The sequence below is a fragment of the Erpetoichthys calabaricus genome, chromosome 4, assembly GCF_900747795.2.
Source record: "Erpetoichthys calabaricus chromosome 4, fErpCal1.3, whole genome shotgun sequence".
Classification (NCBI taxonomy): Eukaryota; Metazoa; Chordata; class Cladistia; order Polypteriformes; family Polypteridae; genus Erpetoichthys; species Erpetoichthys calabaricus.
In genome coordinates, this window is record NC_041397.2 from 40,018,925 (window position 1) to 40,033,978 (window position 15,054).

Here is a 15,054-nt window from a genome sequence, read left to right on the forward strand (position 1 = left end):
ATGAAATAATCTCCTCTTAAAAGTACCTTTCAGTGTTTCCCAGAGTATTCCTGCAGTGATCTCTGAAGTTGCATTTGCTTCTAGAAAATAATCAATTTGTTTGGATATGAATTCTGTACAGTTCTCATGAGCTAATGATAGGAGGCTATGACGCCAGCTGCGAGATGAGTGTGTAGGGCACGGTGATTTAAGCTCCAAGAACAGAGGGGTGTGGTTGGACATATAAAAAAAATATAGCATTATACTTAAGATTTGATAATGGGGGGGGGGGGGGGATTATTGTTTATGAAGAAATAATCAATTCTTGAGTAACAATGATGGACTAGTGAGAAGTAGGAATATGCTTTTAGGTTAGGATTAAAAACCTCCATGGGTCTGATCCATTGCAGACTGTGTAATTATTTTTTCAGTATTAGATGTTATTGCCACTGTAGCTGAAGACTTAGCCAGGTCTGGATTTAAAACACAAAGTATCCAGCCCTTAGAATTTTATGATTGTTCACATTAGCAATAGATGTGAATACATTTTGGAGGAAAACTATATCATCCATGTTAGGTGGATAGATTCAGTCATGGCCGAAATTATTGGCACCCCTGGAATTTTCCTTGAAAATGCACCATTTCTCCCAGAAAATTGTTGCAATTACAAATGTTTTGGTATACACGTTTATTTCCTTTATGTGCATTGGAACAACACAAAAAAACAGAGAAAAAAAGCCAATTCTGACATCATTTCACACACAACTCAAAAACCGGGCTGGACAAAATTATTGACACCCTCTACTTAATATTTGGTTGCATGCCCTTTGGAAAAAATAACTGAAATCAAGCGCTTCCTATAACCATCAACAAGCTTGTTACACCTCTCAACTGAAATTTCCGACCACTCTTCTTTTGCAAACTGCTCAAGGTTTCTCAGATTTGAAGGGCGCCTTCTCCCAACAGCAATTTTGAGATCTTTCCATAAGTGTTCAATTGGATTTAGATCCGGATTCATTGCTGGCCACTTCAGAACTCTTCAGCGCTTTGTCTTCAACCATTTCTGAGTGCTTTTAGAGGTATGTTTGGGGTCATTGTCCTGCTGGAACACTCATGACCTCTGACGCAGACCCAGCTTTCTGACACTGGGCCCTACATTGCGCCCCAATATCTTTTGGTAGTCTTCAGATTTCAAGATGCCTTGCACACAGTCAAGGCATCCAGTGCTAGAGGCAGCAAAACATCCCCAAAACTTCTTAGAACCTCCACCATGTTTGACTGTCGGTACTGTGTTCTTTTCTTCGTAGGCCTCATTTCGTTTTCTGTAAACAGTAGAATGATGAGCTTTACCAAAAAGCTCTACCTTGGTCTCATCTGTCCACAAGACGTTCGGCCAGAAGGATTTTGGCTTCCTCAAGTACATTTTGGCAAACTCCAGTCTGTTTTTTTTATGTTTCTGTGTCAGCAGTGAGGTCCTCCTGGCTCTCCTGCCATAGCGTTTCATTTCATTCAGATGTCGACGGATAGTTCTGTCACTGACACTGTTGCACCCTGAGTCTGCAGAACAGCTTGAATATGTTTTGAAGTTGATTGGGGTTGTTTATCCACCATTCGGACTATCCTTCGTTGCAGTCTTTTATCAATTTTTCTCTTCTGTCTACATCCAGGGAGATTAGCTACAGTGCCATGTGTTGTGAACTTCTTGATTATGTTGCGCACAGTGGACAAAGGAACATGAAGATCTCTGGAGATGGACTTGTAGCCTTGAGATTGTTGATATTTTTCCACAATTTTTGTTCTCAAGTCCTCAGACAATTCTCTGCTCTTCTTTCTGTTCACCATGCTTAGTGTGGCACACTCTGGCACACTCAGACACACAACAGAAAGGTTGAGTCAACTTTTCTCCATTTTAACTGGCTTCAGGTGTGATTGCTATATTGCCAGCACCTGTTTCTTGCCACAGGTGAGTTCAAACGAGCATCATATGCTTGAAATAAAACGATTTACCCACAATTTTGAAAGGGTGCCAATAATTTTGTCCGTCCCATTTTTGTGTTCTGTGTGACATGATGTCAGATTTGGCTTTTTTTCTGTTTTTTTGTGTTGTTCCAATGCACATAAAGGAAATAAACGTGTATATACAAAAAACATTTGTAATTGAAATAATTTTCTGGGAGAAATGGTGCATTTTCTGGGAAAATTCCAGGGGTGCTGATTATTTCGGCCATGAGTGTATTAATCAGAATCACTTTAGTATTAAATAAATTGCCCACCACCATGACATATCGACCTTCAGGATCAGATATTACATCTGACACTAAAAATGGAATAGTTCTATGTATTAAGATTCCGCACCCCTAGTTTTTTCGTACAGCTGGAGTGAAAAATTTCTTTCTTACTTGAGTCTTCTGTAAAAAATACTATCTTGGCCTTTAAATGTGTTAAGTTAGAGAATACTTCCTTTCTCTGTAATTCATGGTTGAGATGTTTGACATTCCAGCTCTTAAGTTCACTGTTTGGTCATAAAGAAATTGCTTCTAAACGTTTGTTGACATTTTGTAGTCTTAAGAAGGTAGTACATTGTTACATGTGATAGCTTTGATCTAGAGTTCATATTATTGCCAGGTGTTATGGCTGCGAGGCCTATTGTTTTGTTAACACTTAACAGTTATTGGGGTAGAAAGGATGAATAAGGAATAGAATTGCTCCCTTTCTGTCTATTCCCACCCCATTTTGCCTCCCCAGGTGAGGCATACCACACTTCATGAAGTCCCGGTTTTCTTGACATGCCAAGAGACAGAGCCAATATACCCTCTGCATTGGCAAAAAATGTTTTATGTTTTATTGTTCATCAATGACAATTTGTTTAATTATGCAAAAAAGTCACCGTGAAATAGATTTGATGGTGTGTCATTTAAACTACATTTGCACCCTGTGCCCGATTCTGTCAATTTATCTGTAGCCTACATGTCAGTGACTCAGTGTGTAACAGATCGTACTCATCTGTCACTTGTTTGGGCTAGTGCATTTCCAACTGCAGGATAGGGTGAAGCAATACCATGTGTTTTGAGGGTGTTGGCCAAAGTCCACTCTGAAATGTAGGCCTAAGGTTGTTGGGTTGCAGGCTGCATCGGCTGCACACACCAGGAAGACCTCGAGCAGTGTCGGGCTAACACAGCTGTAACCCTGCGTGCGTCAATGCTGTAGCATGTCAATCACATTTCAGTAAGACATGCACGTACGTGTAACATGTTTGTATGGTGTGCACCGTGTATGTTCAACAGCTGTATAACTTACATGTGCACTTAAATGATCGTTTTTATTCTGGACATAAAAGTGTCAAAGCGCAACTCAAGAATTGAGAGAATGCAGGGTAATTCTGTAAAAAAAAAAAAAAAAAATGTGTGTCTAAATTTAAACTGGAATGGCTTTGCGATTTCGTTGAGACGGAAATGCCGACACCAGCAAAAAAGCTGATGACAACACTTGGCGAAATCTTCCTTTATGGAAATGACAGCAACAGTATCGTCTGCAGATTTGTGCCAAGAAAGCCACATGCGTGGAGAATTTAGCACAGGCAAACAATGGGACAATTGGAAGATGGACTATTTGAAGCGTCACCTACTGTATCTCAGAAAGGTCACATGGATGCAGTTTTTAAGATGCGTTGTCAGACATCTGGAGGTCTGCGTCGATTTTTAAACAAAACTGAAGAAGCTAGGAGCTGTGTCAGCGGAAACTGCGAAAGCTGATAGGGCAAAAGTTTTGTTTGATGGCGTCTTGACGGCCATTCGGATGAACATGTCGATGTTAGCAGTGCAAGAGTTGCATGAACATGTGGCAAAATATGTGACCATTCCAAACAGTTGGCGTAGCAAGAATTATGCTTTCGAATTTGTAAAATGCATAAATGATATTCTCCAGCAGGAAATCATGAGCGATCTCTGCAGCGCCAGGTTTCATACTCTCATTGTTGACGAAACACTGAGATATCTGTGATAAAAATGTTAATTTTGTACGCTAAATTCCGTCGTGATGGTGATGTCAATTTTGATACAGTATTTGCGGGGATCGTGCAGCTGATGCCATGTGATAGCAGATCAATTGTCAAAGCCATCAAAAAGTTATATTTGGACAATGCAGTAGACATGCAAAAGATGGTTATGTTTACCTCCGATGAAGTGCCAGTCATGCTCAGTAGGGAGAATGGTGTGGCCTGTGAACTTCGTTGTGAGATTCCACACTTGTCTGAACAACACTGTGTTACTTCCAGGGAAGACCTTGCTATTGATGATGCCTGCAAGCATTTTCAGTTAATGCAGGACATTGAGATGACCTGCTAAACATTGTATACACTGTTCGCAGTAGCATCTGTGAAACAAGCAGAATTCACAGAACTGGTGGCAGTTCTAGTGAATGATTCGGTTTCATTTCGGCCACTGAATGAAGTGCAATGGCTTTCTAGGCATTTGCACTAAAAGCTTTTATGACAAATATTCCCGTTTTGATCGAATACTGAAAGAAGCCGGTCGAACAATGTAATGATCCAATCAGCAAATACTGCAGAAAAACAGCGCTCTCCACACAGGGAGGACCCGGGAAGCGAACCCACAATCTCCTTACTGCAAAGCAGCAGCACTACCACTGCGCCACCTGTGAGGCAAAACGGTAAATGTGGGAGGCGGCCAGTATCGAACCGGTCACCATTTGATTACGAGTCAGCAGTTCTTACCATTGTACCACGCAAGCTATCGTATCAATAGCCTACCCTAACCTGCTTTCTTTTTCTTCTGTTATGTTCTTAAATAAAAGCGCACTTGTTTTGTTATACTTGTACCTTTTGTGAAAGTATTTATTTTACATTTGGACTTCAGGCTTCACACATTATACGCTTTGTCTGCATTTTGTCTATTATTACTAAAACATGAAAAAATTTCTTTTTTAACGATGTGTTTACATAGATTGTTGTAGACACGGAACACACATGAAATGTATGTATTCCATATGACAATATATTATTCACCGTATACAACTCTAGGCACTTCACTCCAAGATAAACACTGAGCTCCTTCTTTGTGAATGGAGCTGCGGCGGTGTGCAGGAGGATGGGATAGCAGGCTGCTTGTGCTGATCGACACATTTACAACACAAAAGATGCTGACGGAGAGGCGCAAAGGGATTTAAGGTGGACTGGGATTACGATTTTTTTTGTAGGCTTCAGTAATTCTAGTGTTAAGCAGCTGGCCAAACCTCAGATTTGAGCTGCACTAATAATATTTGACGACGTGGTTGGTGAATTAGGTGAGTTGAGCAGATTATTACAGCGAAACAACTTGACACCAATTGTAACATTTCAGTTTGTGAAGGCGAGAATATTAAACTTGCATGCTCAGTACTTGAGAGAGAATGTGCACTGGATTGAGGAAGCAAAAGCCTTTATGAATCGTGATAAGGAAGTCAATATGGTACCTATTGTCCGGTTTGTTGAACACATCTGTTTAGACATGGAGGCTCGCTTTCCAGAAAATGAATTGATAAACCGGAGGTTATTCAAAAGCACTGTTATTTCCAACACAGCTAACTTTGGTAGTGGAGAAACAGAAATCACGAAGTTGGTTGAAAGGTACTGTTATTTCCTTCCCTAGTCAACTGAGCTGAATGAGCTGTCAAAGGCAGTGATGATGCAGTATCTCAATTTTCGATTTGTCTTGTCTGAAAACTCAAAACCAGGCTGCTCCGGACATTTGCTGATATAGTTCAATATGTACTCAAAGAAGAAGAATTTGCGATGCTGGCTTGCCTCACTTTTATCTGTGCAATGTTTCAAGTGTTGAGTGCCGATTGTGAATGCGGTTTCAGTCTCATGAATTCCATCAAGACAAAATCTCATAACCGCCTTGAGGCAGAACATTTGGACATGCTGATGCACATAAAGTCGTATCAAAACTCTGGATGAACTGTCAGTTTGGAGTATTTTTATCAGTGTTGGTGTGCTAACAAGGACAGGTGTCAAAAACTATAACAGTATAAGTTTTAAAAATGAAATAAATGGAGAGCACAGCAATGTAAAAAAAATCAGTTTCTTAACTCGCGCAGCTCCCTTGTATTTGTACCTTTAGTAAATGATTTTTGCAATGTAAGAAATATTAAAAAGCACTACATAATAAATTCAACAAAACTGGACAAAGACTGTAACGTTTCAAAGTAGGAGTTTTTATAATTACTAAATTACTAGTTCTTTTAACTTTCTTAAGCCAGTATGCTAACAATTTCAGGTAACCTGTTTTTTTTTATATGTAATGTTAGCTCACTCCATTTTGACAGATGTCAGTATATTGTAATATAGAATAAACGTGGTTAACTTTGTTGTAATTTTATAACTTATTTGATGTACGTTTTCCTAGTGATCCTAGTTTATTGTTACATTGTTTTTAAAGTGTTTTCATGTTTGTTGTATATGAGTTATTAAGTTCCTTGCATGAAATGGATAGACATGCAGCATTTAAACTTATGGTTCATATTTTTAGTGAGAAATGAATAATGACCTTGCAGTTACATTAATTTGTATATACTGACCAGGAGCAGGTGCCTATGCATCATGGTATTCCATTGTGAATGCACCTGCTGTGCTGTTTTCTATTGGTGCGGACTCTCGCACATTAACTGCAAGACGGGCATTTGCCCATTCAAAAGCCGATTCTCATGTCAATACAACACACAAGTTGTTCCAGCTAAAAAGGCACATCAGTCTTAAGGAAGCACATAAACTTTATTGCTAGCTGCAAATGTAAGTGCTACAATGGCATATAAAATGTTCTTTTATCATTTTTTCTTTATATCTTTATTAGTTTTCATCAGTGGGAAACCTTATGAAACGGGTGAGGATGCTTATGTGTAGAATATGAACACAAGGAATACTAGAGAAGCTCTTTCATGATTCTACCATTGTTTAGATTAACTGGAAGAAACTTGAAACCTATTTCTGAATATCATCTGTCTGAATGAAACTTTTTAGCTTACAGACCCTTCTTCTAAATCAGCTAACAGTTGGCTTAAAACCACATATGTGTGTATTTATGTGTATACTGTATGATATTTCCCTGCTTTTAATGTAGCAGAATATTTTTTGTTTCACATTTTCGCGTTTGTAATTATTATTTAGCATAAGGATCTTGCAAGTGAAAGTGCGCTTAATAATAAGCAAATGATTTGTAAAATTGTGGCCTTTTGAAACTATTATGCCTTTTTAGAAAATGGAGGATAGTGCAAATTACATATGTTGTCATTTTAAACAGACATCTTTATTTACAGAATTTGTGATTAACACTGGTATTATATGTTACTGAATCTTTGATGTTTGCCATTTCAACCCGATTATTATGTACAGATTACAAATTGCGCAAGAGGAGCATCGTACAGTTGAGGTGGAGAAGGTAACTTTGGAGCAGAAACTAAGAGATGAAATTAACTCAGCCAAACAGGAAGCCCAAAGATTAAAAGAGCTGAGAGAGGGGACTGAAAATGAACTCAGTCGACAAAAGTATGCAGAAGAGGAGCTTGAACAGGTGAGTTTGTTCTGTCTGGATAGGACTGTGTTAGATTATAAGATACAAATCTTACAAAAAAAAAAGTGTCAAAATATTTATTTTTATATAAATAATTTCCTATTTTTACAAATTGTTCTGCCATAAATGTGACACATTATAACGTTAATGACTATGTAAATGGCGATTTTTGAAGGATGATTTTTGCATTTGTTCTAGTAGTCAACCTAATTTTTATTGTTTGTAGAATGTTTGTTTAATATTAGCTTTGTACATCTTTCTATTTGTTAAAGTGTCTGGCTGCCCAGGTATTTGCGACAAAAGGATCACACTACATTAAGCAGGGGAATTCAGTTCACCAAAATACTTAATAGCAGTGTTTTGTTGAGGACTGACTGGTTACGTATTCATTCAGTGTTTATTTCAGCTATTAAGTAGAACCACATTATTACTCTTAATTGAAACTTTAATCTTTTTCCGTTCTTGTATTCATTCTGCTCCAGTTGGAAATTTAAACCAGTTAATATTTTAAATTTCCACATTTACTGTGTCTTAAATGGATTGGCATTGATAAGAACAACTCAAACATCTTTTTTTATTCGCTATATTCCTGATAAATATTTTAGATGTTCCAAATTTTATTAAAACTGATATATTGTGAGTACATGCACAGGTACATATAGCTGCCAGTTAGCATTTGGTGGCATTGTTGTCTGTACCTTATTATAAATTATCTGCTAGCAATGTGATATAATACAAAAGTATGCTGATCCATTTATTTATTTTTGAATGTTCTGATGCCAACTGTTTTTGGGACATCTAGAAGCTCGCAACCAATGATGAACTGGCTCAAGTGAGAAAACATGCTCCCAAAAAGTGCAATTTTTTAAAAACAGGTGTAATTGTAGAAATTAGGCAGGTCAATAAATCAATCATTTGTAAACATAGAGTCATCAGAAGAATAATAAATATTCAATAAATAAATAAAACACAGTTAAAAACATTTGGAAAAACAGGTATCCAAAGTACTTTCCTCAGAGTAGCAATCTTCCCAACAACACACCACAGTCTAATATTGGAGCCCTGTCACCTAAATCACCTCTTGCCAGACATAATAGTTGTGGCTCCATATTTGCACCAGTCACTGCATACGTATGCCGTGTTGCCTACAAATCCTTCAGCCCATAGTTCCCCTTCTGATTGATGGTCTCACATCTTCTGTGCTCACCACCAGTAGACTTGACCACACTCCTGGGCGTCTCTCTCTCTCTCTCTCCCTCCCCCTCTCTCTCTCTCTCTCTCTCTCTCTCTCTCTCTCTCTCTCTCTCTCTCTCTCTCTGTCTCTCTGTCTGTCTCTCTCTCTCTCTCTCTCTCTCTCTTTTCTGCCATCTCTATTTGATACTTGCAGAGAGCTCTCCATAGCCTGCTATCTCCCCAAATAAGTTTGTCTTGGTCTCATCAGACCACAGGACATGGTTCTAGTAGTACAGTAGTGCTTGAAAGTTTGTGAACCCTTTACAATTTTCTGTATTTCTGCATAAATATGACCTAAAACATCACTAGATTTTCACTCAAGTCCTAAAAATAGATAAAGAGAAACCAGTTAAACAAATGAGACAAAAATATTATACTTGGTCATTTATTTATTAAGGAAAAAGATCGAATATTACATATTTGTGCGTGGCAAAAGAATGTGAGCCTTTGCTGCTGTGACCCCCCTTTGCAGCAATAACTGCAACTAAACATTTCCGGTAACTGTTGATCAGTCCTGCACACCGGCTTGGAGGATTTTAGCCCATTCCTCCATACAGAACAGCTTCAACTCTGGGATGTTGGTGGGTTTCCTCACATTAACTGCTCGCTTCAGGTCCTTCCACAACATTTCGATTGGATTAAGGTCAGGACTTTGACTTGGCCATTCCAAAACATCAACTTTATTCTTCTTTAACCATTCTTTGGTAGAACGACTTGTGTGCTTAGGGTTGTTGACTTGCTGCATGACCCACCTTCTCTTGAGATTCAGTTCATGGACAGATGTCCTGACATTTTCCTTTAGAATTCTCTGATATAATTCAGAATTCATTGTTCCATCAATGAAGACAAGCTATCCTGGCCCAGATGCAGCAAAACAGGCCCAAACCATGATACTACCACCACCATGTTTCACAGATGGGATAAGGTTCTTATGCTGGAATTCAGGGTTTTCCTTTCTCCAAACATAACACTTTTCATTTAAACCAAAAAGTTCTATTTTGGTCTCATCTGTCCACAAAACATTCTTCCAATAGCCTTCTGGTTTGTCCACATGATCTTTAGCAAACTGCAGACGAGCAGCAATTTTTTTTTGGAGAGCATTGGCTTTCTCCTTGCAACCCTGCCATGCACACCATTGTTGTTCAGTGTTCTCCTGATGGTGGACTAATGAACATGGACATTAGCCAATGTGAGAGGCCTTCAGTTACTTAGAAGTTACCCTGAGGTCCTTTGTGACCTTGCCGACTATTACACGCCTTGCTCTTGGAGTGATCTTTGTTGGTCGACCACTCCTGGGGAGGGTAACAATGCTCTTGAATTTCCTCCATTTGCACACAATCTGTCTGACTGTGAATTGGTGGAGTCCAAACTCTTTAGAGATGATTTTGTAACCTTTTCCAGCTTGATGAGCATCAACAACTCTTTTTCTGAGGTCCTCAGAAATCTCCTTTGTTCGTGCTATGATACATTTCCACAAACGTGTTGTGAAGAGCAGACTTTGATAGATCCCTGTTCTTTAAATAACATAGGGTGCCCACTCACACCTGATTGTCATCCCATTGATTGAAAACATCCATCCATCCATCCATCCATTTACCAACCCGCTGAATCCGAACACAGGGTCACGGGGGTCCGCTGGAGCCAATCCCAGCCAACACAGGGCACAAGGCAGGAACCAATCCTGGGCAGGGTGCCAACCCACCGCAGGACACACACACAAACACACCCACACACCAAGCACACACTAGGGCCAATGTAGAATCGCCAATCCACCTAACCTGCATGTCTTTGGACTGTGGGAGGAAACCGGAGCGCCCGGAGGAAACCCATGCAGACACGGGGAGAACATGCAAACTCCACGCAGGGAGGACCCGGGAATCGAACCCAGGTCCCCAGATGTCCCAACTGCGAGGCAGCAGCGCTACCCACTGCGCCACCGTGCCGCCCTGATTGAAAACACCTGACTCTAATTTCACCTTCAAACTAACTTCTAATCTTAGAGGTTCACATACTTTTGTCACTCACAAATACAGTGCATCCGAAAAGTATTCACAGCGCATCACTTTTTCCACATTTTGTTATGTTGCAGCCTTATTCTAAAATGGATTAAATTCATTTTTTTCCTCAGAATTCTACACACAACACCCCATAATGACAACATGAAAAAAGTTTACTTGAGATTTTTGCAAATTTATTAAAAATAAAAAAATTTAGAAAGCACATGTACATAAGTATTCACAGCCTTTGCCATGAAGCTCAAAATTGAGCTCAGGTGCATCCTGTTTCCCCTGATCATCCTTGAGATGTTTCTGCAGCTTAATTGGAGTCCACCTATGGTAAATTCAGTTGATTGGACATGATTTGGAAAGGCACTCACCTGTCTATATAAGGTCCCACAGTTCACAGTTCATGTCAGAGCACAAACCAAGCATGAAGTCAAAGGAATTGTCTGTAGACCCCCGAGACAGGATTGTCTCGAGGCACAAATCTGGGGAAGGTTACAGAAAAATTTCTGCTGCTTTGAAGGTCCCAATGAGCACAGTGGTCTCCATCATCCATAAGCAGAAGAAGTTCGAAACCACCAGGACTCTTCCTAGAGCTGGCCGGCCATCTAAACTGAGCGATTGTGGGAGAAAGGCCTTAGTCAGGGAGGTGAACAAGAACCCGATGATCACTCTGTCAGAGCTCCAGAGGTCCTCTGTGGAGAGAGGAGAACCTTCCAGAAGGACAACCATCTCCGCAGTAATCCACCAATCAGGCCTGTATGGTAGAGTGGCCAGACGGAAGCCAGTCCTTAGTAAAAGGCACATGGCAGCCCGCCTGGAGTTTGCCAAAAGGCACCTGAAGGACTCTCAGACCATGACAAAAAAGAAAATTCTCTGGTCTGATGAGACAAAGGTTGAACTCTTTGGTGTGAATGCCAGGCGTCACGTTTGGAGAAAACCAGGCACCGCTCATCACCAGGCCAATACCATCCCTACAGTGAAGCATGGTGGTGGCAGTATCATGCTGTGGGGATGTTTTTCAGTGGCAGGAACTGGGAGACTAGTCAGGATAAAGGGAAAGATGACTGCAGCAATGTACAGAGACATTCTGGATGAAAACCTGCTCCAGAGTGCTCTTGACCTCAGACTGGGGCGACGGTTCATCTTTCAGCAGGATAACGACCCTAAGCACACAGCCAAGATATCAAAGGAGTGGCTTCAGGACAACTCTGTCAATGTCCTTGAGTAGCCCAGCCAGAGTCCAGACTTGAATCCGATTGAACATCTCTGGAGAGATCTTAAAATGGCTGTGCACCGACGCTTCCCATCCAACCTGATGGAACTTGAGCGGTGCTGCAAAGAGGAATGGGCGAAACTGGCCAAGGATAGGTGTGCCAAGCTTGTGGCATCATATGCAGAAAGACTTGAGGCTGTAATTGCTGCCAAAGGTGCATCGACAAAGTATTGAGCAAAGGCTGTGAATACTTATGTACATGTGATTTTGTCAGTTTTTTTATTTTTAATAAATTTGCAAAAACCTCAAGTAAACTTTTTTCACGTCATTATGGGGTGTTGTGTGTAGAATTCTGAGGAAAAAAATTAGTTTAATCCATTTTGGAATAAGGCTGTAACATAACAAAATGTGGAAAAAGTGATGCGCTGTGAATACTTTCCAGATGCACTGTATCTTTAGTAGGAATGCAAGTTAAATTTAGTCATCAGTGCATAAAGTTTTCTTCACCATAGAAATTTAAAGACTAAATTCAACTTACATTCCTACCAAAGATATTTCTGTCGACTAAATAGAACCTACTTATATCCAAATAGAACTTGAAAAGATATATTTTTTTTTAATCTGACCGCGCATTTTAGATAGATGTGACGCGCACTACATCGAGCCCGCGTGCTATTGTGCTCTCGCTTGCCTGCCTCAATAAGTCACCATTGCTTCGCTCTTACTTTTTTACCGTTCATTTAATCATGGCTAGTTGCGAAAAAATTAGAAAATCGAAGCAGGATTACACTGAGTATGGCTTTACCAAAACAATTATTGATGGAGTATAAATTTCTTTATAAAGAACATCATTTCATACTTGTATTTTGTGTGGTTGAGTGTGGAAGGCTGCTCTTTCCACCCTCTTGTTAGCTGTGAATAAAGTATCCATTATTCATAAAGCTTCAATTGGTGATCTGTTTTTCTGCGTTAACCTCATATTTTTTCATACTTCTTCTCAAACCAAGGGGGTGCAAAATCGGCCTCGTCCGTCACAGGGGGTGCGAGGGTAAAATGAATCGGGAAGCGCTGCACTGGAGGTATTAACAAAGGAGAGAATTAAAAGATAAATGAGTTCCATTATGAACATTGCTGCATATCTGTTCTCATAAACGCTAGTACTGAGTATGTTTAGCCAATGAATTATTCAGAAGAAGTGTATCAAGAAACACTACTGGTTATCCTTTATACCAACAGCAATACGTTTGCATAATGCCTCACTGTGACCGCCAAGTCAGAAGTGTTTCTTTTCATATTTTGTTTCTTTTTAGTCATTCTGATGCGTGTTCAGTTCATATTGTGTCTGTGTGTGTGTATTTATCTATTTATGTATTTGTTTATTTAAACAACTTCTATAAAAAGCCAAATTTCCCACTGGGGACAAATAAAGTTCTTTGTGTCTATCTACCACCTTCACCACCCTCTGCAGTGCTTTCCAATCTTGAGCCAAGCATGGGCCATATTAGAAATCAGCCTGTGAGGATAGATTCCACTATGCATCTGTAGAAGTTGGTGAGAGCAAATGGAGAAATGTGAACTTTCTTCAGTTGACTGAGGAATGCACTCAACCATGTTGAATGATAGAAACAAAGCTTTATTTTACTGATCTTCCTTTTTTCTGAGAGGTCCCTTGGAAGTATATTGTGCCATGTAATAATAGGAGAAGCGCTATCATGTTTCATTCAAATGTGATTTTTTTTAACAATTTTACCTTTTCTCTCTAAATAAACAATCCCTAATCTGTTGTTCATTATAAGGTCCGAATGGCACTAAAAAAAGCTGAGAAAGAGTTGGAATCACGCTGTAGCTGGTCTCCACCTGAATCACTACAAAAGTGGCTTCAACTCACCCATGAAGTAGAGGTCCAGTATTATAATGTCAAGAAACAAAATGCTGAACGACAGTTGCTTCTTGCCAAGGAAGGAGTAAGTAATACTACTGAACAATTTTTGTTCACCTTGTTAAATGAACCAAGGCTTTTTATTTGTTTATGTGTGTGTGTGTGTGTGTGTGTGTGTGTATATATGTGTATATGTATATAGTATATATATATATATATATATATATATATAGGCAGTCCCTGGGTTGTGTACGAGATAGGGACTGTAGGTTTGTACTTAATTTGAATTTGTATGTAAGTCGGAACAGGTACATTACTTTAATGAATGTTATTGTTGTCCGACTGTAACCAAGTGCTCTGCCAATGAATGATGGAGTTTCACCTCTTTCTGACCTTTTTATTATCTCTACTTTATTTTCAATGGTGATGGTTTTTCTCTTCTTTACTGTAGCACCAGCACTTGCATCAGATTTGTGTTTCAGAGACATTCTTGAAGGGTGAAGACAAAAGGTTAAGATGAGCTCTTCTGTACAGCACTGTACACGCTATCACAGCAGATTAGGCACCAGTCGTCAACACGTCTGATGTATAGGGTGGTCCAGATCTAATTATGCAATTTTCATTACGCTATAACTTATTCAGTTTATTACATAGAAAATCACCCGAAAAATCCCGGACCATCAAGAAGTGTGCGAACTGACGACACGAAGAATCGTCTTTGCGCCGACATAAATCAAAGTCATCCAGATGATCTGGATCTGCAGAATTAGATCTGGGCCACCCTGTACTGACTAGAGACAACTTCCTGCTATGTGCGTAACAGTACAAGCAGGCTTGCTATTGAGAATGAATGGGGGCAGCGAGGGGCAGTTCATCACCAGCCCACATCAGTCACCTCCACTACAGTATGCTGCCTGCAGTGTCCACCGCACCACCGCCCCCATTCAACACGCAGCCATCCGAGGCACACTACAATGCTACCCCCCGCCTCCCCATTCACCCTCAATGGCCTCCGTTCAGCAACAACAGGGTCACCACTTGCAGCATAACCAGCCGCCCACCTAGAACGAACGGGGCAGCTGTGTGGTGGGCCGGCAGTGAAACCACTTGCCGCCGGGTGCTGCCTGACGGAAACTACAATGTGCGAGCAGTGAAATCGACCCCCTCCAGCCACCGCTT

At 40.1% G+C, this 15,054-nt stretch overlaps 2 protein-coding genes across 4 annotated transcripts in view; one reads left to right on the forward strand and one right to left on the reverse strand.

The window, feature by feature from the left end:
- slc6a7 (solute carrier family 6 member 7) overlaps positions 1-15,054 on the reverse strand; it is a 666,512-nt gene that overhangs the window by 540,676 nt on the left and 110,782 nt on the right. The gene's annotated exons all lie outside the window — the stretch shown is intronic.
- LOC114649956 (stromal interaction molecule 1-like) overlaps positions 1-15,054 on the forward strand; it is a 218,201-nt gene that overhangs the window by 157,315 nt on the left and 45,832 nt on the right. For all 3 annotated transcript variants that reach the window (XM_051926480.1, XM_051926479.1, XM_028799351.2), the window contains exons 7-8: positions 7,367-7,544; positions 13,793-13,960. In XM_051926480.1, coding sequence (XP_051782440.1) covers positions 7,367-7,544; positions 13,793-13,960 — 346 coding nt within the window. The remainder of the gene's footprint in view (positions 1-7,366; positions 7,545-13,792; positions 13,961-15,054) is intronic.